A 27862-nucleotide genomic window follows, 5' to 3' on the forward strand; every position below is an offset into this window, starting at 1 on the left:
CATATATTGGCTGATGCTGCCTGTATCTATTTATTGTTGAAATAATTAAAACCAAATCATTTTATTTATTGCCTGTATCTCACCTAAATGTTAGAATAGTAAACAAGTTGGGGCACAAGGCTACGAACACCTAGTAAAATTAGGGCGCTCCGAAAAAAATAGAATTTAGGGCACGTAATTTTGGGACACGATGCAAATAATTTGAAGTTTTTACTTTAATTAACTACTGTAACTGTTTTCGTATTACTATTATGTAGATTGAAGAGGTTTTTTGGACTCCTTTATGTTGTTGAATTAATCAGAATTGGTACTTTCAATACAATACCTACATCAACAAATGACGTGTCGTTTCTCAACAAATGGAGAAATTTAGAAAAAGGAAAATTGGCGTATTTATAAAATCTAAAAGTCAGAAAAGTATTAAGATGTAATTATTATAAGATAGGTACAGTCAAGAGCACATCGAGCTTGACGCTTTGTACTTTGGACCGTTCTTATCGTAAGTGGCATAGAGTTGGTTCTATGTCGTAAGTGTAAAGCGTGGCGTGCTCTTGACCCTGTACCTACATCAGACATATTAAATAGTGATTAGCATTTGAAAATTTGTTTCTTCACTTTTTTTATTTCGCGCTGTGAAATTCTGTTTTTATCAAGAATTATATCTAACACCATCCCAGTTAAACAGAGGATAAACCTAGCAATGCAACATTGACCTTCATTCTGAAAGCAACACAATTTCGCTAACGCGCTAACGCGCCGCACCTGTTTTCTCAAAATAGAACAGTTTAGTTCGTGTGACTTTTAATATAATATCGTTTGCACAATCTTCTTCACTATAAAATGAATGAGTTTCAATCAAAGAGCGTATTGAAATCATAACCTATTTAATTTAGTACTCAGAAGTAAGCAATCATGTCTAGGATACCCTGTACAACAAAAGCATTATGACGAAACATCGAACTCGCAATTTACTTCAGAAACTCTTGGATTGCACATTTGCACCGCAAAACATCCTGTGTCCGAGGAAGCTGGACACGTGCCTCGTAAACTTCCTGCGACGTGACGTGAGACCTGCGAATAAGAAGGTAGGTACTATTGAGATTGCATTGCTTTGATGTAAATTGAACTTTCAAAGACGCCACAAAAATATTACGTTTCATTTAATTTTTTGGATCATGACTGTAAGTAGTCATATACGGAAAGGGATAGTGTCCCAATTATATTTATATGCAAGTAAGTACTTATGTTAGCTCTACGAAATCATTTTATTATTTAATTTTCAATAAATTCTTTCCAGTGGGAAAACGTGGCACAATGTCTCTTCAGAGCACATGCGATAGACCTATTGCACAAAAAGCCTAAATTTACCTCGATGAGAGGTCATTGTAAATGTTCTTTCCTTAAACTTAGTCCCTGCTCAATTGGTGAATATACTCAACTCATTACAAGAACCTATATTTTGTTTTGGTTACAGTTGTTTATTCGCAGTGCGTGCCTTCTAAAGTAGTATTAAAAGATTTTCCAGCAAATACGAAAAAGTTGTCTCGATTTCATTTTATGATAATGATTATAATCAGTACCTACCCAACCAACACCATTCCATTTCTTTCTGTTTACTTAAACAGAAATTATATTCAACCCAATTTCTAAAAAACTTCATAGTCAACCCAATTTCGTTTGTATATTTTTTCATCCTTGATGTATTCCCAAACTGTGAGTAGCTTCGAGTCTATATAGAAGCCCAAACAAACTTTATTGTTTTATGATGGCGAGTAAATAAACAAGTGAAAATCCGATAAGTGTTTCTATAACGTCATTTGAATCTCTTTTGAGATCACCGAGCACTTAGCGGTTGCGTGCTACTGTGTTATGTTTAGAAAATAAAATAACGTCGATGGCTCAGAGAAGAGTAAAGAATTTCATATCGATCTCGATCGAAACAATATGGTAAATTAATTTTAACGTGCTAACATTTAACGCGCGTTTAAAGCGTATCATTTAACGCGTCGTCATGTGAATGCCTACGGTGACTTAAGTATGAATAAAGTTCTTAGAGGATGGAAAAAAATAAAATTCGCACGTCTATCGCTTATTATTGGAACCGGCTCTAACAGCAAGAAGATTTCTTCTTAACAAAGTAACAACTAAACAAAGTAAACAAAGAAGATTGATATCTTCTTGCTATACGACTCTCGGTACCGAATACTTTCTCGCTAGATAACCATGCCAGCATTTTGCTCACGGCATTAGAATTCAGTCTCAATTCTTCGATTCATGCCCGGTAGCGCTGTCAATTCCATTATCTGCCAACTGCAAAATATCCTTCAGAAAAAAATAATCTCAAAGCCTTTGCGTTGGTCGCTGCCAACTAGAGTTTCCCCCAGAGAACATCCGGGCCGCCGTTGTAGGAACCGTCGATCAAGGAAGTACTCAACAATCCTAACGATCCCATCACTTGTTACGTTATAGGCCAACCAGATCCCAATTTGCTCACACTCCATACCTAATTATCGAAGCGGCCCCATTACAGCGCGTGTCCACGCAGATTCTCCCCTATACTCGCGCCATTCTGGTGAAGTGAATGTCCCCCGCTTCCGGAGTCATCCGGGTCAACTGTCCTCTCTCTGAAGGGCAACCTAAACCTCAAGAGCCACTTTTTTTATTTATTTATATTTTGATCATTTAAATGATATCCATCTCTCGAGATAGAAAGTGACGATAGAAAATATACACCTAAATAATGTCAATTCACTCTCACCTTAAAAAGGTCCAAGTTATAACGGTCAGAGAATAAGTCTGCAAGCAGGGAATTCCAGTCCTTAGACGTTCGCCACATAAACGTGGAAGCGAAACGCTGCATGTGAATCCTTGGAATATCCAAAACCTATGGACGAGGAATCTAATTCCTTGATGATAGAAAGGCGAAGGCGGAATTAAATCATGAATGCCATCACACACTCTCAGTGTTATATCCTGTAGGATATACTCATAAGAAGGCCAATTTACAGCGGTGTTCTAGGCTCTGCAACTCTACTAAATCCGAATCCTATAAGTTTCTTGACACGCTTTTCACATGAATCCAAGTTGACTAGTAGGTATTTATCAGAACCATCCCATAGCCATAAGTGGAAGTAGTACTCCGTACACAACCGGACTTGTGCTTGGTGCAGCTCAAGCTACTGTCCGGGTGCGAAGTAACGCCTCACCTTGGAAAGGGTGCCAAGCTTCCTTGCTGCATTTTTGGCCATCGATTCTATTTATATAACTATCAAAGTTTAAGTACTGCCTACAAGCAATCCAAAACTGATTCATGCGCAATACAACAGGTGGCCCGTAGTAGGTACCTTATAATCATCATCATTTCAGCTGAAAGACAGCCACTCCAGTACACACACTGGACATAACGCCACAATTGCCGTTCTTGTGCTGGGGTACGCCGTTCGTACCCTGTACTACCTGTGCCACGATAACTTCCACGTAGATTTACGGTTCCCCACAATAGCCCCAATTATGAACCAGACATCGAAAACATAATTCAACTCCTCTTCCCACCACCCGTGGGGAGAACAGTTCCATTATGTTTCCGAACAACATCCTTTCGTGGTGTCTGTTGTCAACTACGTGCCCCTTAGGAAACACCACCTACGCATTCTTAGGAACCTTGACGATCCCATCATTCTCACCACGTTACAGGCGATCGGATCGCAACCCATTCCACACCAAATATTATACCACACCAAATACACGCCCGCGAGGGCGAAGAACCTTGTTAAGTGGATACTTGCATTTTGTTGCGTTTTTTGCGTTGCGTTGTCTGTTTCACAGACAGTGTTTAGTGTCCCTGACCCCTCGAGCTTAGGGCAAGTATATATAAAGTACCACAGTCTATAAGTATCACAAGTAGGTAAATAGTAAGTTTCGCCGACACCTACTCTTCATAAAAAAAAATATTCTTACCTCAACTTTCATGTGCTCAAAGTAAATGTATGCATACGATATTAACGGGTTCTTTACCGAAATATAACATATAATATTAACTATAATACTATTAACAGGCATTTAGTGAGCGTTTGTTGACTTTTGATGTCCAAATAAAGCTCCTTAAATATCGATAATCATCAGACGTTCGTAATATAACCGGATGAACCAACAGCTATATCGTGTGTCCTTAAAATAATATCAACCCTCAGCGTCCGTAGTTGTTTGTCACCTGATCCATTTATACCATGTAACTTTCACGAAAAGTTGTTAACGAGATCGAGAGTAGGTATAATTTTTCCAGCATAATATAAGCTATTTTGTATTATTTTATGTACATTATTACATTCATTATTAGCACTTCATAATTAAATACAAGTATTCACTAGATTTCTCTTTTAATTAGTTATAAGTAAATAAGTACCTAAATATATGTATTCATCGTAGGTATCTTAACACGCTGTGGCATAATTTTCAGGCCAGTATTTCTATTTACTTGGCTTCTAACACGCATGATTTGCATACCATGGTAAATAAATATATCGGTAGGTGTATAAAACCATCTTCTCAAACTTACCTTCGTTATCCTCCTGTCATTCTCTCATTGTTTGGGATCGCCACAGTATATTCTCATCTTCCATTCAGCGTTATGATCATCCATCACTTCGTTGTTCCCTTCATACAGGTGGTGAAATTACAGGCACATGGGACTTGTCAACTTATATCTCAGGGTGACGAGCGCAGTGCTTAGACTATGGAAACTAAAGGACATGTTACGTTGACATATATAAATCAGACGTTATATGTGTATGATGCATTTCGACGTTGAAACATAAACATCTTATTGTCTTTGTTTAACTATTGCGTGCCGACTTAAGCCAAAAGAGATAGCATTACATTGGTCTGTGTCAAACACGGGAATCGAAAATACGTAACGTCATCTTAAATGCCAACCGTATCCATTTCGCAGTACAGGAGGTACATGATACGGTTGTCCAAGAGAGGTACATTAAATGTCATAACAAATGTTTTTCTAAGTGTTTTATTGAATTATTCGCATGTATTGTAATAAAATGGACAAAAATATTGACAGTGAGAACAATTAAGTATTAATAAAAATTCGTCGCTTCAGTATTACGGGATGTGGCATTTGAAAAAGCGAAGATTGACCGAATGTAACATTGTACAGGCACGTGTTATTTTTCTGTCTATTAATCACACAAAAGCCCAAATATCTCATGTAATTAGACATATTGAAGTAGTTTATTCATAAATCTTGCCAAATCTTGCTTTGGTTTCTACAGATTGCCTGTTTGTTTGTATATTTTGATGATTGTTGTTAACGATTATTTTGAGATAGTGTTGTTCTTGGAAGCGTACATATTATGGATATTATATTATTAAAATAATTAACTACGAGGTTTTTATTATTTCATTATTATTATTTTTACTATTTCAAGTTTACCTACAAATCAAAAAAGAAAAAAGAATGGTTGGAAATCATAGGAGTGCCGAATATAAACATTGAATCAAAGACCAACTTCATTTATTCGCTTCATTTTGAGGAGTCAAATTTTAACATAACTTTGAATGTAACTGGATTACATGATAATGCAGTTCCATCATTAGGTTTATTGGTCAATAATTTTATATTTGATTTAAATTAAACAAAAGCCATTTACTAGGCATTCTCAGTTCCTGAAAAAAAATTATCCACTCGTTTCCGATTTATTCCCACTAACAACTAACTACAAAAAATTCTTATTTTATAAAGCCAGCAATACAGTGACCATGTCGGTCCAACGTTGCCGGGTGAAGACCAATACCAACGTATAGACAGCCTATTTGCCTTGCCTTGCTTTGCCATCGTTCGGTGTCACTCGCCTAGCTGACCGAGTGAAAGCGAGCGCTAACATGTATAGAGCTCGTTTGTCGTGGCTTGTCACAACTCGCAGTCGCTCGTGACTACTTGTCTCACTTTGGAGAAGTGTCGATTTTTCTGCACAAACCAAAGGCACTCGGCCAATAGTAGTCAATTGACATTGTATAATCAGACATTCTATACTACGCTGTCTCTTGTTACATCTCCTGTTATACCGTGTTTTAAGCAAATAAACGTATGATAATAATATTAATATTGATAATATTACTACTTTCATTTATTTCCAAAATTAAATGGAAGTATTAAAAATTCACTTAACTCAAGCCACTGATATTAATTCTAAACCAATGCATAAACACAAAAAATAGTGTACTGAAAATGTTTAAAAATTTGTCTACGAAAATATGAATCTTTAGGTTGGAAATGTATTGGAGATCTCCAGAGTTATATTTCAAAGTTTTCTCTTTTTTTATATACTCTCAAATTACATTTTTCCTGTGCAAATTCACTTTTCGAAATATTTGAGTATTTGTAAACGCAAAACAATAAATTCAAAATTTCATGTGACATTCCCGGATATTCCCATATAACCTAAAATATTCCCAAATGAAATATTGATCTACTTTAATTAAATGTTTGCATGTCGATAATGACTTATCGATAGATTATGGTACGACACTAAAGAAGTCCGCCATTTCGTGTTCAATTTTTGTTTAGGCAACCACGTTCAATCCGTGGTTAGGGCAACCCCTTTCTTTTATTTTTTTTTCCCATCCTCTAAGGCCTTTGCGATTGAAAACCCTATGTGGCCCTGCAACTATTATGGACAGGTTTGTAACTTACCATCAGACGCACGACTTGTTCGTCCCGTCTCTTGATATCATAAAAAAAAGTTAGGTAATTGTCATTTTTCACCTTAGAGGATGGAAAAAAATAAAAGAAAGGAGCTCCCCTAACTACAGAATCAACGTGCATATAACCAAAATTTGAAAATTACAAATGGCCGATTACTTTAGTGTTGTACCATAATCTATCGATAAGTCATTATCGACATGCTTGGCTTGAATGTTGAAACTGTTTTTTTTTGTTTCTTAGTTTACTGTAACCAAAGTATGCCTAAACAAGCACAAGTCTAATACAACAACAAGTCAACACACATTTTTAAACTTTAAAAAAATATTTTCAAGATTACAACTGGTAACTTATTTAGTAAAAGTCCCCAAACTGTTGTGCAGTTTGTTGGCGACTTGCGCATTCTTACTTAATTATACCTACTTTACTGGTATATAACGTTACATAGTATTAATTGTACTCTCTAAATCAAATATAAAAATTACTTTAAGAGGTACGCCTTTAACCTACATTTTAGTACATATTTACATATTGTCTTTTGTAAAATTGTGATTGTAATATACCTAAGTAGTTGATTGGAAATAAATTAAAAAAAAAAAAAAAAACTAACTGTCAAGTACAAGTCTATTCAGGTTTCTGCGGATCCTAGTATTCACGTTACTGGCTTTCTTAAACAAATCAATCTGTCAAGCAATTTTAACTGGTAACTTATTTAGTAATAGTCACCAAACTGTTGGGCAGTTTGTTGGCGACATGCGCACTTTTACTTTTTTTTTATGCACACACTCAACATTGCCCTACCTATACCTACTTTACTGGTGTATAACATTACATAGTATTAATTGTACTTACTAAATAAAATATAAAAATTACTTTAATTACTTTAACGATGGCAAGGCAAGGCAAATAGGCTGTCTATACGTTGGTATTGGCCTTTACTCGGCAACGTCGGACTAACATGTCATTGTATTGCAGGCTTTAAAAAATAGTCATTTTTAATAGTTAGAGTTGTCGTTGGGAAAAATCAGAAACGAGTGGATAATTTTGTTTTCAGGAACTGAGAATAACTAGTAAATGAGTCTAAATTGAACATAAAATTATTTACTAATAAACCTAATGATGGAATAGTATTGTCATGTAATTCAGTTACATTCAAAGTTCTCTTGAAGTTTGACTCTTCAAAATGAAGCGAACAAATGAAGATGGTCTTTAATCCAACGTATATATTCAGCAGTCCTATGATTTCCAACCATTCTATCTTCCTTTTTTCATTTGTACGAAAACTTGAAATAACAAAAATAATAATAATAAAACAATAAAAACCTCGTAGTGAATAACAGAATATCGATAATATGTATGCTTACAAGATCAACACTACCTCAAAATAATCGTTAACAACAGTCATCAAAATATACAAACAAACAGGCAATCTAAGGTAACAAAAGCAAAATTTGGCAAGTTTTATAAATAAACTACTTAAATAAGTCTACTTACATGAAATATTTGGGCTATTGTGTGATTTATAGACAAAAAAATAACACATGCCTGTAACATTCGATTGATTTGCACTTTTTCTAAAGTCACATCTCTTAATGCTGCAGCGTCACATTTTTATTAATACCTAATTATTCTCACTGTCAATATTTTTGGCCAATTTAATTATAATACATGAGAATAATTCAACAGTACATTTGGAAAAACATTTGTTTTGACATTTGATGTACTTCCTTTTGACAACGGTATCATGTACCTCATGTACTGCGAAATGGACACGGTTGGCATTTAAGATGACGTTACGTATTTTCGATTCCCGTGTTTGACACAGACCAATGTAATGCTATCTCTTTTGGCCTAAGACGGCACGTAATAGTTAAACAAAGACAATAACATATTTATGTTTTCGACGTCGAAATGCATCATATACATATAACGTCTGATTTATATATGTCAACGTAACATGTCCTTTACTTTCCATACTCTAAGTCTTTCATACAAAACTTTATTTTCTTTGACCCCTAAAACCTTAAACAATCTTTTTTTTTTTTAACATTTCCGAGCATCCGTCCTCATTACACATCCATACGATGACATTTTCTGGTTTTCTATTACCTATATTAGTTTTGTTTTTAAGTGTACTACTAATTCCTTATCTTAGATAATATTTATAAAAATATTAGGCAAAAAAGTAAATACTGATCTACGGAATGTAGTTTAAATAGGAGCTCTAAGGATTTGGTTCAAATTCCGCTTTAAGTAAATATACCTACGTATAATAAACATATCACAAGGAAGGAAGGCAGCAGTAGGTATGCTAGACTGTTAATTTTGATCTTTATGCGGCTTAGGTTTAAATTTAAATCATGAAAGCGATAGATAAATGATTGTGAGTCTTAACTGCGCCAGAGAGGAGGTGCAGTCAACAACAACCACAACAACCTGTGTACTTATTTATTGACTTTTGCGCTTTATAAGAACTTTCCAAAGTCCAAATTTTACGCCTCCCATATACCATATTAAACCAGTTTATTTGCCAAAAACAAGGCGTCAGATTATAGTTCATATAAAATATAAAAGATAATTAATAATATAACTAACTTACTTAATATAAAAGATAAGTGTAACAAGCTTTGATCAATGATCGAATGTATCAAGCTTTAGAAAGTCTATTCACCGTGTTCAAAATATTATAGGCGTAAGGTATTAAGTCGAGCTGGTGTTAACAATACGATTTTATTATTGTAATTTCGAAATTCGAGCATCCACCATAATAAAATTCAATTTAATTTATTGCTCCATATTATTATTTGCTCCATATTATATGATTTCAAACACTGGAAATACGACTCTAATGGCAAGAGCTTGAGTATTTATTTCTAGTGCTTTGAATCATACTCAAAATCTGACTTGAGCATTGAGTTTTTTTTTTTTCTCTTATATTTTGGCACTATGGCGTCCAGCCTTTGGCCATATGCAATTTCCACTGAGTTGCAAATTTTTGATAATTCTTCCAAATTGATATTTTCTAGCTTCTTGAGATTTCAGCGTGGCAGTTGTTGTTGTGGAACTTTGGTTGGGTTTATGGATATTAATATGAAATTAAAAACGGGGAAAGGAAATCGCGGAATAAAAATAAAAGCAAACGGAATTTTGGAAAGGTGATCAATAGGATAGGATAGGTAGTATATTTATAAGTAAATCTAACCAATGAAGGATGGAAATTATGAAAGGAAATGAGATGATAATAGCTGAAAATAATGATAATTGAATAAATAATAATCTAAATTTTAATATCATTTTTCCTTATAAACTGAGCCAAAACATTGTAAACGGAATAATTATTATACGATAATAACAGAGGAATAGATGTTGGTAAAGGAATTTGTAAAGAAATTATAGATTGAAAAAATGAAGCACGGTCATATCTCGGACAGGAAAAGAAAAGGTGGTTCAGACTGCCAATGTCTTGTTCGCATTCGCACATTGAATCAGATTTATATTAAGTCTAGCAAGATGTTCAGTTGAGCAAGTATGTCCTAATCTCATTCTTGTAATGATTGAAGTAACACGTTTCTCAAAATGTATACGCGAAAACCAAGGTTTGACAGGGATGTCGGACTGTATATCACGAAAATATCTGCCCGTAGCTTTACTGCTTGTTTCCCAGACAGTTTGCCAAGATTCTTTAAGGTAAATAGCAGGTAGTGTAGCCAAGTCATGAGCAAAGTTTCTATATAAATCTACATCGCCGTTATTTATTGCATCTTTAGCTAAGATATCGGCTCTCTCGTTACCTCTAATATCACTGTGACTTGATATCCACACAAATAATACAGAAAGACCCTTTGAATGGCACTTGTAAAGAGCTTCACGAATTTGACAAATAATTGGGAAAATGTTACCGGATTTAAAAGGGAATTTACATAATGACTGCAGAGCACTTTTACAATCAGAAAATATTATTGTTTTATGTAATTTTATTAAGAGAATGTATTCAACTGCCTTAAGAAGACCTACGCATTCACCAGTGAAAACGGATGTTTCAGGAGGAAGCTTTGTTTTTTGAATGATATTGTATTGAGAATGAAGAACACCCACTCCTACGGCCGAGTTATCTAGTTTAGAGGCATCAGTGAAAATATGGTTGTAGGAATGCCAATTAATATCTAAGTTAAAGTTAAAGGAAGCGTTAGCAAAACGTCTATTAACTTCACTAAAATCAAAACAGACGTCAGGGGGGCAAAATAAGGCATTCATAATTACTACCGTATAATGGGTGAGTGGCAAAACTATGAGTTGGAGCTTGTAATGTAAGATACTTTCTAAAACTATTTATAAGGCAAGGAGTACTTTTGTGAGACCAATAACCAGGTGTATTTATTAGATTGTTTAATAGCTCAAGTTTTTGCAGCAAAGGGTGACGATTAAATTGGATAATGCGGAAAAAGAATTTATCAGCCAAAAACTATCGACGAAGGCCAAGCGGAGGTTCAACGCACTCCACTTGCATCGCATTTATCGGACTTGATTTCATAGCACCGGTTATTATTCTGAGGGCCTTCGACTGAATCTTATCTAGCTTTTTAAGATTAGACAAGACACATGGCTCCAGCATAAAAGATCCATAGTCAATTATACTCCTAATCAGAGCATTATATAGCAGTTTTAAAGAGTACGAATGGCTGCCCCACCAGACCCCGCATAAACATCTAAGCATGTTAAGAACTTTTTCACATTTATTAACAACATAATCACAATGAGGAGATCCATTCATTTTACAATCAAAAAGAATACCAAGATATTTAACCTGGCCAACAACAGGGATTGGGTTATTATTAAAAGAAACATTTATTGCAGGATGAACTTTACGCCTTGAGAAAAATACAATGGAGCTTTTGCTAGCAGATAACTCTAGACCATTCGAATCTAACCAGCACTTTAACAATGTCAATTTATTTGATAGTACATTCACGGCTTGGTCACTTAGATTAGATTCAACATATAAAAGAACATCGTCAGCATATTGTAAAATAGAAACTCCATTACCTAAATACCTGTCTAAATCATGAGTGTATATGTTGTACAGTATGGGACTCAAAACAGAACCTTGCGGAAGACCTTTATTTATTGTCCTCTGTAAAGAATATTCATCATTTATAACATTAATAGTTCTATTGTTTAATAAATTTATAATGAAGTTAGATAATAATGGTGGAACCTTTAAACAATCTAATTTTGTTTTTAAAATTGGAAAAAGAACATTATCATATGCCGAACTGATGTCTAAAAAGGCAGCTAAAATAGAATTACCGATCGAAAAAGCTAATCTTATATCTGTTGTAAATATAGAGAGACAGTCCATGGTGCTTCTACCTTTTCGAAATCCGTACTGATTATTGGGCAACAAATTGTTATGTTCAACATACCAATCCAACCGGGTTTTCACTAAACTTTCAGCAGTTTTGATTAAGACAGAAGACAAGGCAATGGGACGGTAAGATGAGCTTTCTGTTGGATTTTTATTTGGTTTCAAAACTGGTAACACTATCTGGCTTTTCCAAGATGGCGAAATTTCACCTGTCAACATGGATGTGTTAATCAAGTGTAAATAATAATAAAGGGCAGAATCATCCAAATTAGATAAAAGGGAATAAGTAATTCCATCACTACCAGGAGCAGAGTCTACAGTATTAGACAAAACGCCTCTCAATTCTTTCAACGAAAATGGCAAACTTAACCCTGATTCATCATTTGAAACTAAAACTTTACCAAGAACTATTTGTTGTTGGGCTATCGGAGGGGCTAATTTATCAATGAACTGTTCAGCAATATCAAGAGGTAAGTTTCTTAAAGGGGAATCTTTAAAGGCAGATCTAAATCGACGTATCATGTTCCATACAACAGAAGAGTTGGTACTGGGACTGATGGAATCACAAAATCTACGCCAGCTTTGAAACTTCTTCTCTTTGAGAGTCTTTTTTGTTTCAGACATAATTAACTTGAGCGACTCAAAGTTCTCGATAGTCATACCATATCGATATCGTTCTTCAGCCTCTTTACGCCTTTTAACAGCTGAGGTACATTCTTCATCCCACCAGACAGGGGAGGGGATATGGTTTGAATAACTGTTTTTAATAGGGAAAATTACATCTGCACACTGAGTAATTAACAAAGCTAAAGCATTTGAATTTTCTATGACATTATTGCAGTTTATATCGGGTAGAGTAGACACCTTTGATTTAATAAGCTTTTTAAATTGATCCCATTTATCACCTTGTAAGTTGTATCTGTAGTTAGACTTGTATTTCAAGTTCGTTTTACTCTGAAATGGAAAAGTAATGACTATGGGGAAGTGATCACTACCAAAGGTCGATGTCAAGGTCTGCCATGTTAAGGAAAGTGATAGACTAGGAGAACATATTGAAAGGTCAATAGCACTAACAGAGTTGTTGGGGTCAGTAAGGCGAGTAGGAGTTCCAGTGTTCAATAAGGAAAGATTGTTGGTGTCTAATATGTCAAGTATTTGATCTCCATAGCAATTTGATAAGGAGCTTCCCCATACTTGATGTTGACAATTAAAATCACCCATGACTAAACATGGTTTGGGAAGAATAGAAAACAGATTATTAATTTGATTTAATATTAAGGTAGTTGGATGAGGTACATAAATAGAAACAAAAGAAATATTATTTACAGAAGCAGCAATGACTGAATAGTCATCACTATGAGAAGGAAGATTAATTAAAGAAAAGGGATAACAATTGCTAATGAGCAAGGCAACACCGCCATGCCCATCAGTTCTGTCTTCGCGAAGACAGGAAAAGCCTGGGATCTTAAACCTGAACTCAGGTCTAAGCCAGGTCTCAGATAAAGAAATAATAAAAGGATTAAATTTATTTACAATATATATTAAGTCAGATTTTTTATTTACTATGCTTCGGCAATTCCACTGTATTACCGTTGCGTTGGGAGTGAATGTTAAAGTTTTCATTTAAACTTTGAGTTAAGCAAGCAACGTTGGACGGTACAATCATATTAGACTGGGATAATAGATTTATCAAAGATAATATAATATCAGCTATGGAAGGCTGACGGCCCTCATTATTAATAAAATTGAACATTGTTCCTCTAGAATTTTCATTGGTCATATTATATTCCTTAGCAAACTCATTATGAGCTTTCTGATCATAGCCTGTTCGTTGCTTTGGTGGGTCTTTAGGTTTTAAAAACACAGTTTTTTTGTAAGATGATGGATTAGTACTATGAGAAGTGGAAGTAAAAGAATTACGTGGAGGAGGTGGAGAAGCCAGAATATCAGCATAAGGCTTTGTCACTGCGGGATGAAGTTTGTAAGCTTCAGAATAAGAAATACTATTTTGAGCCATAGACACTTTTATATGCCTCTGCCTTTCATATTCTGGACATGACTTGCTAGTAGCTAAATGAGACCCAGAACAGTGACAGCACTGAGCGTCACCTTCATCTACAGAACATGATTCACCTGAGTGATCCTGCCCACACTTAAAACATCGAGGCTTAGAACGACATTGTAATTTAGTATGTCCATACCGACAACAATTATAGCATTGGACAGTTGGAAAGATGTACAATTCTACTTGAAGAGCATTATAAAACATAAATATTCTTTTTGGTAAAACTTGCCCATCAAAGGTCACAACTACAGTTTGGGAAGGTTTCCACGTAGTTTGATTGTCAACAGTCATCTTATAGTTTAAACGTCTTATCTTAACAATATTTCCACAACCAATAGGAACTGACATACTTTCTTTCACTTCTTCGGGGGTTAGGTCTGCAGGAACTCCACGAACTAGGCCCATTCTGGTAATGCTGAAGGTAGGTATAAAAGCTTTGTAATTGTTAGCTACCAAACTAGTGTCATTCAAGAAAAAATTAGCGCTCTGGAAGTCTGAGAAGGATAGGGAAACTCTGTTCCTGCCAATCTTTTTCACACTACCATTAATTATGTTTTTAAAACCATTCTTTTTAAGAAAATTGCCAAAGTGAACTGGGTGTATAGAGGTTCCGTCATTAAAGGAAGTGGTTAATCTTTGTACATGTACTACATACGGAGAGATATCTTGATGCTCAAACAATCGGCGGCCTGGCAAATCCTGGTCTTTCTGGGTAGTGTTAGTATTCGTAGAAGAGGTAGGTATGGGAGCAGCAACAGGCTGAACCGGGGAAGATGATGGGGGCGTTAAGAAAACTTCTGTAGTACTATTAAACTTGGTACCGCAAATGTCGCTATCTGAACAACCACATCCATTGTCCGATTGAGACTTATGCTTACGTTTTTTCTTATTGCAATGTTTGCAAATTTTACGCTGCCGAATACGTTTTCTTCCTTTTAGAGAGTTATCAGTATGGTCCGTGTCCATACTGGAGTCATTGGAGGCAATAATCACGTTTCTACCAACTGCGGGGACTGTGCCCCCTGGATCAGGGGGCTCGTCCATTTTAGGCGAAAGGAAAAATGATAAAACTCACCAGATGATGATGACTATTTACACAAAAAACAATATATACAATCAAATAAATAGTATTTACACAAATACTACACTCCTGACCACCTAATTACAATTATTATTAAATATTCAATTTCTAAGCCGAAAAAATTAACCCGCCTAAATCGAGCTTTCCCGCGCTTTTTTGAGCATTGAGTAGAGTTCTAGAATACGACCCTACAACTCGAACTAAAAAGTTTTTAAAAAGCAGACTCGTACAGCCATGATATTGTAAAAAAAGTTGCAAAATTTTTGTATAGAAAATAATTAATTACTTATAAAAATAGTAATAATAAATATTGAAGTATATGGCTGTAGTTTGTGACTGAATTGCAATTAAATTTCTGTTTAGATGACATTTGAAGCGAATGTTTTGATTTTGAATTTACATAACCTCCTTGCTTGAACTTGAACCTGACCTATGCTCTAAGGGGCATTCGTCTTCCAATTAGTCTTATGGCATTGGTCTAAGCCATTCATTATCCTGAATGGGCTGTTTAAGTAAGAGGTTGTGCTACAAATTTAAAAAAACTGCACCTGATGGAAAGAAAAGAGACCCACGGGTTTTAGTTTTTTCCATCGTCTAAGGGTTTTATTTGGGGTTTGGGGAATTTATCGCTCCCCTAACGAACAATAAAACGGCCTCGTGAACTTCGTGAATGTTTCGTGGTTTTTACAAATAGCTTTTTATCTAACCGGGCTAACAATTTGCAATCGCTAACATGACAATTTACGTAACTAAAACTGTCAAATATTTTCGGCAAGTTTGACACTCTCCTTGGCGACTCTCGTCCAAAGAGACTGCCACAGCCAGCCGGTGATAATAGGCGGCGTCTAAAGCTGCCAAACCCCAACGGAGTGAAGAAACCGAATATAAAAACAAAAATTAGCATATTGAACAAAATCACTAAAATCTTTAAAACGCACTTACCTTCCTAACCAGGTCGTGTACGGAGTGCCGGGCGAGGAGGTGGTTGGTTTGTCTGAAGGAACTGAAGACGGCAACTGCCGTGGGACTGTAGCCAGGGGATGCCTAGTCGGTGGCACAGCAGCTGGGGGTCGGAAGCCATCGGTGACATCAGCATCACTGTGCGCAGATTTCACACGATCGATGCTGACGGTGACTGTCCTTCCGCCGACGTCAAGCGAAATTGTCTTGTCCCTTCTATCGAGGACGCGGTGAGGTCCGGAGTACGGCGGTTGCAACGATCTTCGAGAAGTGTCGAAGATAAAAGACGAAGGCCTGTCGTGGTGAAATGTAGGAACCGGCCGAATCGACACCATCACACGTCTCAGTTGCGTTATTAAATCAGATGTCTCTGCGGGACTGATTAGGTGGCGCAAGGATAGTAACTGGTGGTGCGGGTTCTTTTCGTTCCGCAGAAATTCATGAGTCGCCGAAATAGCGCCGACTCAAACTGACGCCCCTGATCGGTGGTGACGATGCTAGGAACACCGAAACGGGCAATCCACCCTGTCACTAATTTGTCGGAAACTTCTTCTGCAGTTATCGTCACCATCGGCCAAGCCTCCGGCCACCGTGTTAATGGTCTATAGCGGTCAAACAATAACTGGAACCGTTAGAACATGGAAGTGGGCTGATGATGTCGATGTGCAGATGACGGAATCGACTGGTAGGTTGATTAAATCGACCAACAGGTGCTTTAACATGCCGCGATACCTTGCTTCTCTGGCACTGAACACAGCAACGTGCCCCCTCGCGAAAATCTTTGTTGATGCTAGGCCATACGTAGCGACTTGCTACCAAGCGTAAAGATAATATAGAAAGAAAGAGAATGCACCAGGGTGGCTGAGGTTATGACAACGGTCGAAAGCAGCTCGACGGAACGGCGAAGTGAGGTAAGGTCGAGGGCGACCGGTTGATGTATCACATATTAGAGTGATGTTGGTGCCCGGGATCAAAACCTGTTCCAATTTCAAAGTCGATCCTTCTTGCATTTTCGCCAACTCTATGTCAGACATTTGAGACTGAGCTAGTGCGGCGAAATCGTCTTCGAGTGAAATCATCTCGATGCGGGACAAAGTCACTGCGACGACGTTATTTTCACCCCTAACTAATGAATGTCAGTTGAAAATTGGTTACTAAAAGATAGCTGGTTCAGTTGCGGTGGAGGTAATTTTTCACACGTTGAACGAAAGCGTACAGCAGTGGCTCATGGTCAGTATATATAGTCACGTGTTGCGCTTTGAGAATGTGGCGAAATTGTTGTAAGCTTTCGTACACCGCCAGCAATTCCCGATAATAAGCAGGCCACTGAGCTTGCCGAGGAGTCAATTTCCTGCTGAAGAGAGCGAGGGGATTCCAGGCACCGTCCACCTGTTGCAGAAGGCAAGCATTAACATGGACACTGGCTGCATCGGTAAATAATCCAAGGGATGCATCCATGATCGGGTGTTGCAATAACGTGGCACTAGATTGGCTGGCTTTACAGGCTTCGAAATGCTCCAGAAGCTCCGAATCCAGTAATCCAGTAGGGATTGGATTCGTCCTTGCGGAGGGCGAGTGCCATCGGGAGTTACAACGTAACCCAAAAATCGAGCTTCTCTTACTCCAAAATTGCACTTAGAAGGGTTCAAAATAACACCATAATCATGAAGGCGCTGGAAAAGAGTCCGCAGGTGGTCCTTGTGGAGAGCTTCGTCCTTAGAGAAGATGAGGATATCGTCCACATAAGGAAAACAGAAATCCAAACCCCGTGTGACCTCATCGGTGAACGTTTGAAAGGTTTGACCCGCATTCCTCAAACCGAAGGACATGAATGGGAGTTCGAAGAGGCCAAATGGATTGGTAATAGCTGTCTTGGGAAGTCCTCTTCTGCCACAGGAATTTGATGATAAGTCTTTACCAGGGTCAAGGGTGCAGAAAACGGTGGCTTTGCTGAGGCTGTTGGCAAAGTCATGAATATGCATAACCGGGTAACGATCCGGAATGGTCCTGGTATTCAGACTACGATAATCGCCGCAAGGACGCTAGGTGCTGTCCTTTGTCAAGGTCAAGTGTAGCGGAGACGGCCACGGGCTATCTGAAGGCCTAGCAGTACCAGAGCGCACCATCTCTTCAATTTCTTTTTTAGCGTCTGCCAGTTTTTGAGCGGCCAAACTACGGGGCCAGCAAGAAACTGGTGGGCCATCTATGGTTTTGATATAATGCAGAGTGTTGTGCTTGACGACTCTCGGAAGACCAGGCGGTTTGGTAATTTCCGGAAAGTTTAACAGCAGGTGTGCAAATTCATTGTCAGAAACCACAGCCTTAACACAGAGTTGACTTATGTTATAGATGGTGGCAGGAACAGAAAGCCCGGTAGAACCATCTCGTAACTGTTTGTTGCGGCAGACCGGGAGCAGATTGAAATAGGCCAGAAAATCGGGGCCAATGATAGCTGTCTCGACGTCTGCAATAGTGAAATTCCATCTGGATTCGCGACGGAGACCGAGATTTAATGAAAATGTGCGACTGTCATGTTTTTATACTGGTGCCATTGGCGGCACTAAGAGTATAATCGGAAACTTTGCATTGAGTCGACAGAAATTTCCGAGGGAAACAGGAAAGGTCGAAACCGGTGTCAAGCAAGAATTTAAATTTGGTTACCTTGTCAGTGACAAACAGGTGGCGACCAGTGAATTGTGCAGTCATCTGTCGCCATTACCGCTGACTGCTCCCTTGGTTTTCCGGAATCGGATCTGACCAGGGTGCTCCTGGTCAGATCCGGATACATTTGACAGCTTTGCCCTGGCACCGACGGTGGTACCAGCACAAGCCGTGAGGCGTCGCGGGCCTTGGTCTAGGGCAAGATCGGCGAGAACTGGATCTTTATCGCAAATGGCGTATAGACAAAGCCGCTACCTGCTTGCTGAGTGCCTGTAATTGACCAATGATGGGGACTAACTCATTATTAGAAGGCGCTGGTGGCGCAGTGGCACACAATCCCAGTAGATGACGGAATCACTTCTAAAATTTTGTCCGCCAGCTGAGCAATTTTTTCTAGACTCAACTCAGCCTAGGCTGTCAAAATTGCCTGGACCGTCCTAGGGAGTCTCTAGAGAAATAGTTCTCTTAAAATGGTCTCGTCAGTTAAGTTGCCAGAGAGGGAGGGCAAGTGTCTAAGAAACACGCTTAATTACCTATCACCGAGGTCTTCCCCAGAAATAAGCGTGATTCGTTGAGCTTCGCTGGCCGATAACCGCTTAATCATTTCAGCCTTAATCGCAATAACACTGGCCGAGAGGGGCTGGATTAGTAATTAAATCCTCCACATCCCTTGATAACTTACAATCTATCTGTGATACCACGTAGCTGTACTTCGTTTCGTCCTGAGTAATCGCTGATAAAGCGAATGAGCTTCTATGTGAGCAAACCATCCGGCTGGGCGGTCAAACCAAAATGGGGCTAATTTGGGGCGAACACCATATGCCGCTGGAACCTCCTTCCTGCTGGAGGAGGAGGGGCCTGCGCGGGTAGGTTCATCCGCTAGTCTAACTTTGAGCTCAGTGTTCTGTCGAAATGGTAACTCATTTTGAGCCGCGAGCTTCTCAAGTTGTGCCTTCAATTCGTCCATGACAGCCACACCTCAGTTCGGGTAATAGGGTTAGTGATAAAATATTAAAGAAAAACACTTACCAGCAGGAAGTCAAGTCGGAAAAAAAAGGTTATAAAATACAATAAATGCAAAATCCAAACAGTCAACGGGCGCGTGACTCGTCGCGACCACTGGTAGATAACGTAGACCGCACGTTCGCACGTAACTGCTCACAAGTCGCAATCACCCAAATGTCGGAGCCGATCCTCCATGGAAACTCCAGCGAGCGTTAGAAAGGAGTATGAGGCCTTCAACTTATATTACTTCATCTTCTTCATTGTATTTTGAAATTTTTGTAAACTTTTATTTCTTGAGAAATGTAAAATCAAAATCGTCGGACTTTTCACGCAAATGTTCGAGTCACAGTCAATCACGTCGGGGTCACCAATTTAGGGAATTTATCGCTGCCCTAACGAATAATAAAACGACCTCGTGAACTTCGTGAATGGCGATATAATTATAATGTCTCGTGGTTTTTACTAATAGCTTTTTATCCAACCGGGCAAACAATTTGCAATGGGTGATATGACAATTTACTTAAGTAAAATTGTCAAACATTTTCGGCAAGTGTGACGCTCTCCTTGGCGACTCTCGTTCAAAGAGACTGCCACAGCCAGCCGGTGATAATAGGCGGCGTCTAAAGCTTAGAGGATGGAAAAAAATAAAAGAATAAAGCCGCCACAGGGACTTTTATACTCAAGTTAGCCACCACGCAATCATACCATTTACGAGCAAGTGTGATGAAAAGGTTTTATATTTCTTCATTGAATATCTTAAAATTCGTACAATTTTTTATTGTCATGGACGTATTCCAAATGCATCAAAATTATAAATATATCTACCAAGTGACCGGACGAACAAGTCGTACGCCTGATATGCCTATCCATAGCCAATGGAGTGCCATTCAGAGCCTTAATTTGCAAAGGTCTGAGGAGCACTGCCACTGCGACTGTCACTTTGAGACAAGTTGACAAGACTCGTATTCCTGTTATTTCACCAGCACCCTTACACTTCAAAACCGAAACGCAGTAATGCTCATATTACTGCTTGGCGGCAGAAGTAGTTAAGGTAGCACAGTTCTTGACTGGACGAACTCTTTCATTAGGAGCTACTAATTTGATTCGTAAGTATATCCAAAATGAGAATGAGCTCTTGATGTGTAGATATATCGGTACAAAACATCGATATTTTCGATAATTATCGTAAATAATTCTAATAGATAAAACGAAGGAAATTTTACCAAGAGTAAATAAGTAAACTTAAGTAAGTAAGTAAGTAAGTTTTGACACAATAATCAAATGTATTTCTTATTCACAAATTCTCATTGGCTAGCCGCACACATACAATATTAGTGATATTTTGTTTAGCAGTAGAGCTCCTTGTGAAAAGTTCGTCCATGGTAGTACTGCCAGAGTAGTACTTACCTATTTCTGCCGCCAATAAGTAATGTCAGCATTATTGTGTACTTTTGAAAGGTAAGGGTGCTGGTGGAATTACAAGCACATGGGACTTGTCAAGTTATGTCTCAGGGTGACGGGCGCAGTGGTAGTGCCCCTCAGATCTTTTCATTATAAAACACTGAGTGGCACTGTAACTGTTATGGATAGGCGTGTAGCTTACCATCAGGCGCACAACCTGTTCGTCCCGTCACTTCATGTTATAAAAAAAAATTTGACAATTTAAGTTTATGTATGTTCCCAACACAACAATATCGCCCGCACACAAGTAATATTAGAAAAAAAAAAAAAAATGGCGGTTTTAGAAGTTACTACGTAAAGTAAGTACTTTCACAAAGATTATTTTTATTTTATGTATATTATGAAGAAAAAACGAAGAAAGAAATAGTGATGAAGAAACTTAGAACTATATTCCTTATTTTAAACCAAATTGCAAAAGATTTTATCCTGAAAATTCCATTAATTACGAATCCAAAGTTATTGTTCAAAGTGACCGAAGATAATGTGATTTAAGTGAAAGTAAAACATAAATATTGACTCCCGCCGCTTAAAAGACTATTTAATAAACCCAAATAAGTGAACTAAGTTATTTAAGAGAAAGTAAAAACGTAATGAATTAGAATTAAGGACTTGTATCCAAGCCAAAACTATTAGGGGTTAAAGTATGAAATTGCCGTTTTATTGCAATAGGTTCTTTGAATTTTCATAGAATCTTCATGGTTTGAGGTTTTCGAATGAAACTTTTTTCAAATAGTTTCTGTGATTTTTTTTTTTTAAATTTGAAACATTTGAATATCGACTTTTAATTGTTTTTGTTATTCAATTTAGACAAGAAAGATGGATACTGCGAAAATTCGAGTGATTTTTGAATACGAGTTCCGACGCGGAACTAACGCGGCAGAAACAGCCCGCAATATCAATGCTGCGTTTGGAGAGGGGTCTACTAATGAACGCACCGTGCGATTTTGGTTTAAACGCTTTCGTGATGGAAATTTCGACTTAAAGAACGAGTCACGAGGAAGACCGCCCACACAGGTGAATAACGATGAATTAAGAGAGATAGTGGAAGCCGATCCTAGTCAAACTACCCAGGAATTAGCGGCATGGTTTAACGTTACCTTACCCACAATATTGACTCACTTGCGTCAAATCAGTAAAATAAAAAAATACGAAAAATGGGTGCCTCATGATTTGACTGATCTGCAGAAAGAAACGCGTGTTGAAACTTGTGTTGCCTTGTTGAACCGGTACAGAAATGAAGGAATATTGGATCGAATTGTAACATGTGATGAAAAGTGGATTCTTTATGATAACCGGAAAAGAAAAATGCAATGGCTGACCCCAGATCAAATGCCACAACAGTGTCCTAAAGCAAAACTTACCAATAAAAAGGTAATGGTAACTGTTTGGTGGTCTCAGCATGGTGTTATTCACTATAGTTTTCTCCGATCTGGTCAAGCAATAACGGCAGATGTCTATTGTGCAGAACTCCGAACCATGTTGACAAAACTAGCAGTAAAACAGCCCCGACTCATGAATCGATCTTCACCATTATTGCTCCACGACAACGCGAGACCTCACACAGCACGAGAAACCATTTTGACCCTTCAGGAACTGCAGTTAGAAACCATTCGTCATCCTCCGTATTCACCAGACCTTGCTCCAACGGACTACCATTTTTTTCGTGATTTGGACAATTATCTACGTGACAAGAAGTTTTCTTCCCAGGAGGCAGTACAAAATGCTTTCACACAGTTTGTGCAGTCTAGATCGTCGGAGTTCTCTCGCAAAGGCATTAATAACCTTCCCATTAGATGGCAGCAATGTATAGATAATAATGGCAACTATTTTGATTAAATAAATTTGTTAAAAATTTAAAAAATAAACAATTTAGATTTTCAGTACAAATCGGCAATTTCATACTTTAACCCCTATTATTAATAAAAAAAAGAAGCAATATTATTGTTGTGTGCAGCTGTGTGCGGCTAGCCAATGAGAATATAACCACTACGTTAGATTCGCTCTGGACCTTTTGGAGGGAAAAGAGTCGTTTTTATTTTGACTTTCAATTATTTTGTGAAATCTAGTTTAAAGTGGAATAGGATAGTGCTATTGTGCCTTAATCGAAGATTAAAACGCGAAATTATACGAATCTCGAACTAAAATACCCGTATCGGCCCGTTCTAAGGAATCCCGAGTCAATCCAAACACGCCGCTTCAAATTGCCTATCCTCTTTGTGGCGGCCATATTTACAGAAACATAATTAAACTTCATGTTTAGGCTGATGGCTTTGCCAAAGCCTTAATAAATTAAAAAAAAAACCACTACGTTACACCTTAGACTATGGAAACTAATTTCCATCCTCTAAGCGTTACACTGACGGATGACCATTTTTTTTTCCTTCGTTCCGTTTGGAACTGGCGAAGGTCAGAGACCATACTGCCTGACGGATGATCAGTCAATCAGCGCTCGAAGCGCGTTTCGTTTCTGCAAGTACAATTTTGAATTGTGTACTTTCAAATTTGTACGATTTATCATGTATCAGATAAAATATATCGATATCGAATGATACGATAGTATCGGATTGATTCGATATATCGAAGGCATATATCGATATTTTTTTAAATATCGATATATATCATATCGAGACTCATTCGTAATGGAAGTGAGTTGGATCAAATAAATGACGGTGCAGCGCAGCGAACAAATTACAAAATTACGGAAATAACTCAAAAGCAATTACAAACCTGTGATCATAATTCTTAAGGTAAAACTTTAAATTAAGTCATACACTTGTGTTTTCTGTTTGATTTGAAAGGCATTTATGACACGTAGCTATCAGGTATTGAACAATTGCGTCGCGTTTTTCATTGTTTCCCAATTTTCCATAATTACGAAATCGCCATCCTGCTTTTTCAAGAAGTTCACGATCGTTTTGATCACGATCTCTTCATTAGCAGCTTTTATCTGTACAATATGTAATAATATTTGCTTACAAAAGGCACTGAATATGATGACTGAATCCACAATGTTTTCTTACTTTGTTGGTCATGTTCTAAGCGAGTTTGTGAATCACTGCAATTACTATTACGACAAACTATCTCAAAACTGCCAGTAAATGTGTTGTTAATGGTTTACATCAATGATTTCTAGAATAAAGACGAAAGACAAAATTGTCGTAATGTAAATGCAATTGACCAAGATATCGGTGGACCACGAGATTTCTTCCCTTTGTCACAAAATTGTTGTAATGTGAGTGCAACAGACCAAGATATCTGTGGACCACGAGTTTCCTTTCCCTTTGTTTTACATCACTTTCCTCGTCTGCTAATTACTACGGCCACAACAACCAAATAAGTCTTATATAATTTTACCAAATAAGTCTTCTCTGTGAATTAACTAGTTTGATGTAGTAGAGTTCTAGAATACGACCCTAAGGGTTGTATTTTAGAACTCTACTCAATGCTCAAATCCTGACTTGAGCATTGAGTAGAGTTCTAGAATACGTCCCTAAGTATCTTTTCTAAAGAGTATCTTAGGGCTACAATGTTTGTATAAATTTTGTATAAAAATCCACTTCAAACATAAGTTTGTTTGAAAAAACTAATATTTGTGACAGATCTGAAACAATATTTTCATTTCCTATATATAAATTTTATTAAGAGAATAACCTTGTTACTAATAGAATCAGTTCAAATATTATAAAATATGTAGTAGGAGGTAATTAATGGATATAACTGAAAGATTTACAACCAGGGGCTTGGCCATGGCACAGTATGGGGCCCACTATCATAATGCACTGTGACCAAATGATTTGGGGCCCTGTTATTTAATTTTCCATATCTGTGGCTAAAATGTGAATGATAAGTTCACTTGCAAAATCAGAAAGTTTTGGTAGTTTTTTTTCATTACAGCATTAAGATGTCTGAGCGTGAACCGATTAGTGGCTCAAGCCGTGACTATGGAGCAATAGCCGAAGCTCCCACAGTGGGTTTCTCAGACTTCAGTCCTACAGAACTGTACAATTTGAGTGAAGGTATTGCTGACAATGTCAACACAATAAACAGTGGTCTTCTGTCTTTGGAGAAAATGATGAAACAGATTGGTGGAACCAATGACAACATACAGCTGAGGGATAAAATGTAAATATACACGGATAAATATTTTACATGCTGTTGATTAATAATTGTGAGAATATAAAATTTTTGCACTTTGTTGTTTTAACATTTTTGTTCTAACATTATTCTAACAGTTTTTAGTACACGCAAGTTCTGCAATTAACATTTTATTTCAAATTATAGTAATGTTAAAGTTAAACCATTACCCTTGTGTAGGTCAGGAATTTGGTCACGGGCAATTCTGGATCACACATTGAATTGTATCAGGGACATGTGTTGCAATATGAATTAAATTTTTTACTAAAATGTATTTTTATTAAAATGTATTGCATTTCAAATGTCTGTATAATATATAATCTTATTACAATAAGTATGTATGTATCTTTTATATAGTATAATATATTTCTTATAATATATTAATATATTCTATTTCCTTTTTTTTTGTTAGACATGAAACACAACAAACTGTAAATGGATCAGTGTCTGCAACTGCAAGAGATATTCAACGTCTTGGTGTGATGGTGCGACGTGGAGACAAACCCCAGAAGTTACAAGTGGAAAGACTTACACAAGCATTCAGAGATGCATTAGCTAAATATTCTTCAGTGCAAAAGGTAGGTCCCATCAATATTCAAAAAGATTTGCAAATGTAATTATATATTTGCACTTTTTGAACTACAACTAAGGTGTTATTATGTACGTCTTTGTATATCTGTAGCTTATATTAATAAAAAAATTAGTTTTTGATGTGTACACTATATCACCTGTTTTTAAGCTATTACACTAGAAACCCATTAGTTGATTTTGTAAGACATTGTGTACATATTGTATAGATTTGAGTTCATTTTTGCATAGCAAGTGTCAGAAAAGATGGCAGCGCACATTCCAAAGCAAGTTAGAATGAAGAATGATCCACACGCCTTAGAACAGCAAGCCATTGCTGATTACGAAAATGCTTCTATGTTTGCCAACCAACAAGCACAAGTGAGTTTGTTTTGTTCTCATATTTCTCAATTTGATTCTCACTATACAAGCCTGTCTATTGGGTGATTGTATATAATGAAATATTTTACTTGTTTATAACAGACTCGTCTAGGCCAGTTTGAGACAAGCATGATGCTGGAAAAAGAAGCATATATAAATAAAATAGAAGCTGATGTTTTAGACGTCAATCAAATCATGCAGGACTTGGCGGAATTAGTGAATGCACAAGCGCAGAGTGTTGGTAAGAATATTTTTAAATTATAATATCATTATATAGTATTATATACAAAGATCGAACACTCAGAAAAAATCCTTCGATCCGACCGGATTCGAACCGACGTTTTCTAGCTTACCGTGTCAGACGCTATACCAACTAAGCAATGGAACGAACCAGCGAACCTCACGAATTTTTCTATGTCTTGCGTCGTTTCTTTGTATTTGGTTTTTTCAACGACTTTTTAGTCGTAGCGCCGTCTATGAGAAATCTATGAAAGTTTTATCGCCCAGTTAGATATCTTTACAGTTACCAGCCCTGGCGAGAGCGCTATTCACTTATTTTAAATTTTTATTGAATTGATATACAATTATTTTTTGTGAAATTATTCCACTAGTTTGTTACAATTATTAATACGAAGATCGAACATTTAGAAAAATCTCAAAATCAGAAGATCTTTGTATTAATAATTATAACAAACTAGTGGAATAATTTCACAAAAAATAATTGAATATCAATTCAATAAAAATTTAAAATATTTTTAAAGTTATTAACTCATAATAACTCATCTTGAAGTGTGACAATTAAGCTAATTAATATTACTTGCTTATTTTATATATTTTATTTCGCCTTGTTCTTTATTACTTCAAAATATTGAATAATCTATGCTTTTAACAATCAGTGAATTTTCGGTATTTTATGTATCAGACACAGTAGAAAATCGCATCCATGACGCCGCCATTTACGTCCAGTCCGGCACAGAGGAAATGCGTAAAGCAGAAGAACACCAACGGAGATATCGCAAGAGAATGTTCATTTTCATTCTGATCGGTATGATTATAGCCATCATTTTTATTGTGTGGATAATAAAAGCCTTTAGATAGGCTCTATTGTAAATTTTGATGGTGAATTATCGTTTTCAAAAGTTTTTGAGTTAGCTTTATAATACAGGTCTTCATTGCAGTCATAGTAAACAAAATAAAGCTATCAAAAAATCTCATCTATCACTAAAATAATCTTGGATTATAAGAAAACGTAAAGTCATAATATTTACGTAATCATTTTAAGCAATGTCTAAGAATATCGAATAATTATTATACACTATAACATTAGTCGTTATTACAGTACACAGCACATAGCGGTGTATTGGTTTTAGGTTTTATAAAAAGTGTATTATTACCATTGACCTACCAACAAGAAGTGGAAGTCGGGTCTAATACAAAAACCATGAAAAAAATGTCCGAAGTCTACCTATA

The 27862-nt window shown here is 36.9% G+C and overlaps 2 protein-coding genes across 5 annotated transcripts; one reads left to right on the forward strand and one right to left on the reverse strand.

Moving 5' to 3' along the window:
* Positions 1 to 945: 945 nt before the first annotated feature.
* Positions 946 to 20478, reverse strand: LOC113226744. 3 transcript variants are annotated; one of them, XR_003310140.1, is made up of 2 exons: positions 19874 to 20478; positions 946 to 1071 (listed from the first exon to the last, which is right to left on the reverse strand). XR_003310140.1 is itself a non-coding variant. In XM_026459476.1 (2 exons), exons 1-2 carry the CDS (start codon positions 16516 to 16518, stop codon positions 969 to 971), a joined length of 456 nt encoding a protein of 151 aa, XP_026315261.1. In that variant the 5' UTR covers positions 16519 to 17405. The 3 variants fall into 3 exon arrangements, 1 of the variants encoding a protein (XP_026315261.1); XM_026459476.1 differs by lacking the exon at positions 19874 to 20478 and adding an exon at positions 16166 to 17405 and having other exon boundaries at positions 969 to 1071; XR_003310141.1 differs by lacking the exon at positions 19874 to 20478 and adding an exon at positions 15796 to 15878 and having other exon boundaries at positions 1006 to 1071.
* Positions 1039 to 27862, forward strand: LOC113226728 (syntaxin-12). 2 transcript variants are annotated; one of them, XM_026459463.1, is made up of 6 exons: positions 1039 to 1085; positions 25205 to 25432; positions 25857 to 26022; positions 26264 to 26392; positions 26495 to 26633; positions 27315 to 27862. In XM_026459463.1, the coding sequence occupies exons 2-6, from the start codon at positions 25212 to 25214 to the stop codon at positions 27488 to 27490; spliced, it is 831 nt and encodes a 276-aa protein (XP_026315248.1). In that variant the 5' UTR covers positions 1039 to 1085; positions 25205 to 25211; the 3' UTR covers positions 27491 to 27862. The 2 variants fall into 2 exon arrangements, with proteins under 2 accessions (XP_026315248.1, XP_026315240.1); XM_026459455.1 differs by lacking the exon at positions 1039 to 1085 and adding an exon at positions 23975 to 24057.

Source organism: Hyposmocoma kahamanoa, unplaced genomic scaffold (assembly GCF_003589595.1).
Source record: "Hyposmocoma kahamanoa isolate Upper Pololo Valley unplaced genomic scaffold, ASM358959v1 100021, whole genome shotgun sequence".
NCBI lineage: Eukaryota > Metazoa > Arthropoda > Insecta > Lepidoptera > Cosmopterigidae > Hyposmocoma > Hyposmocoma kahamanoa.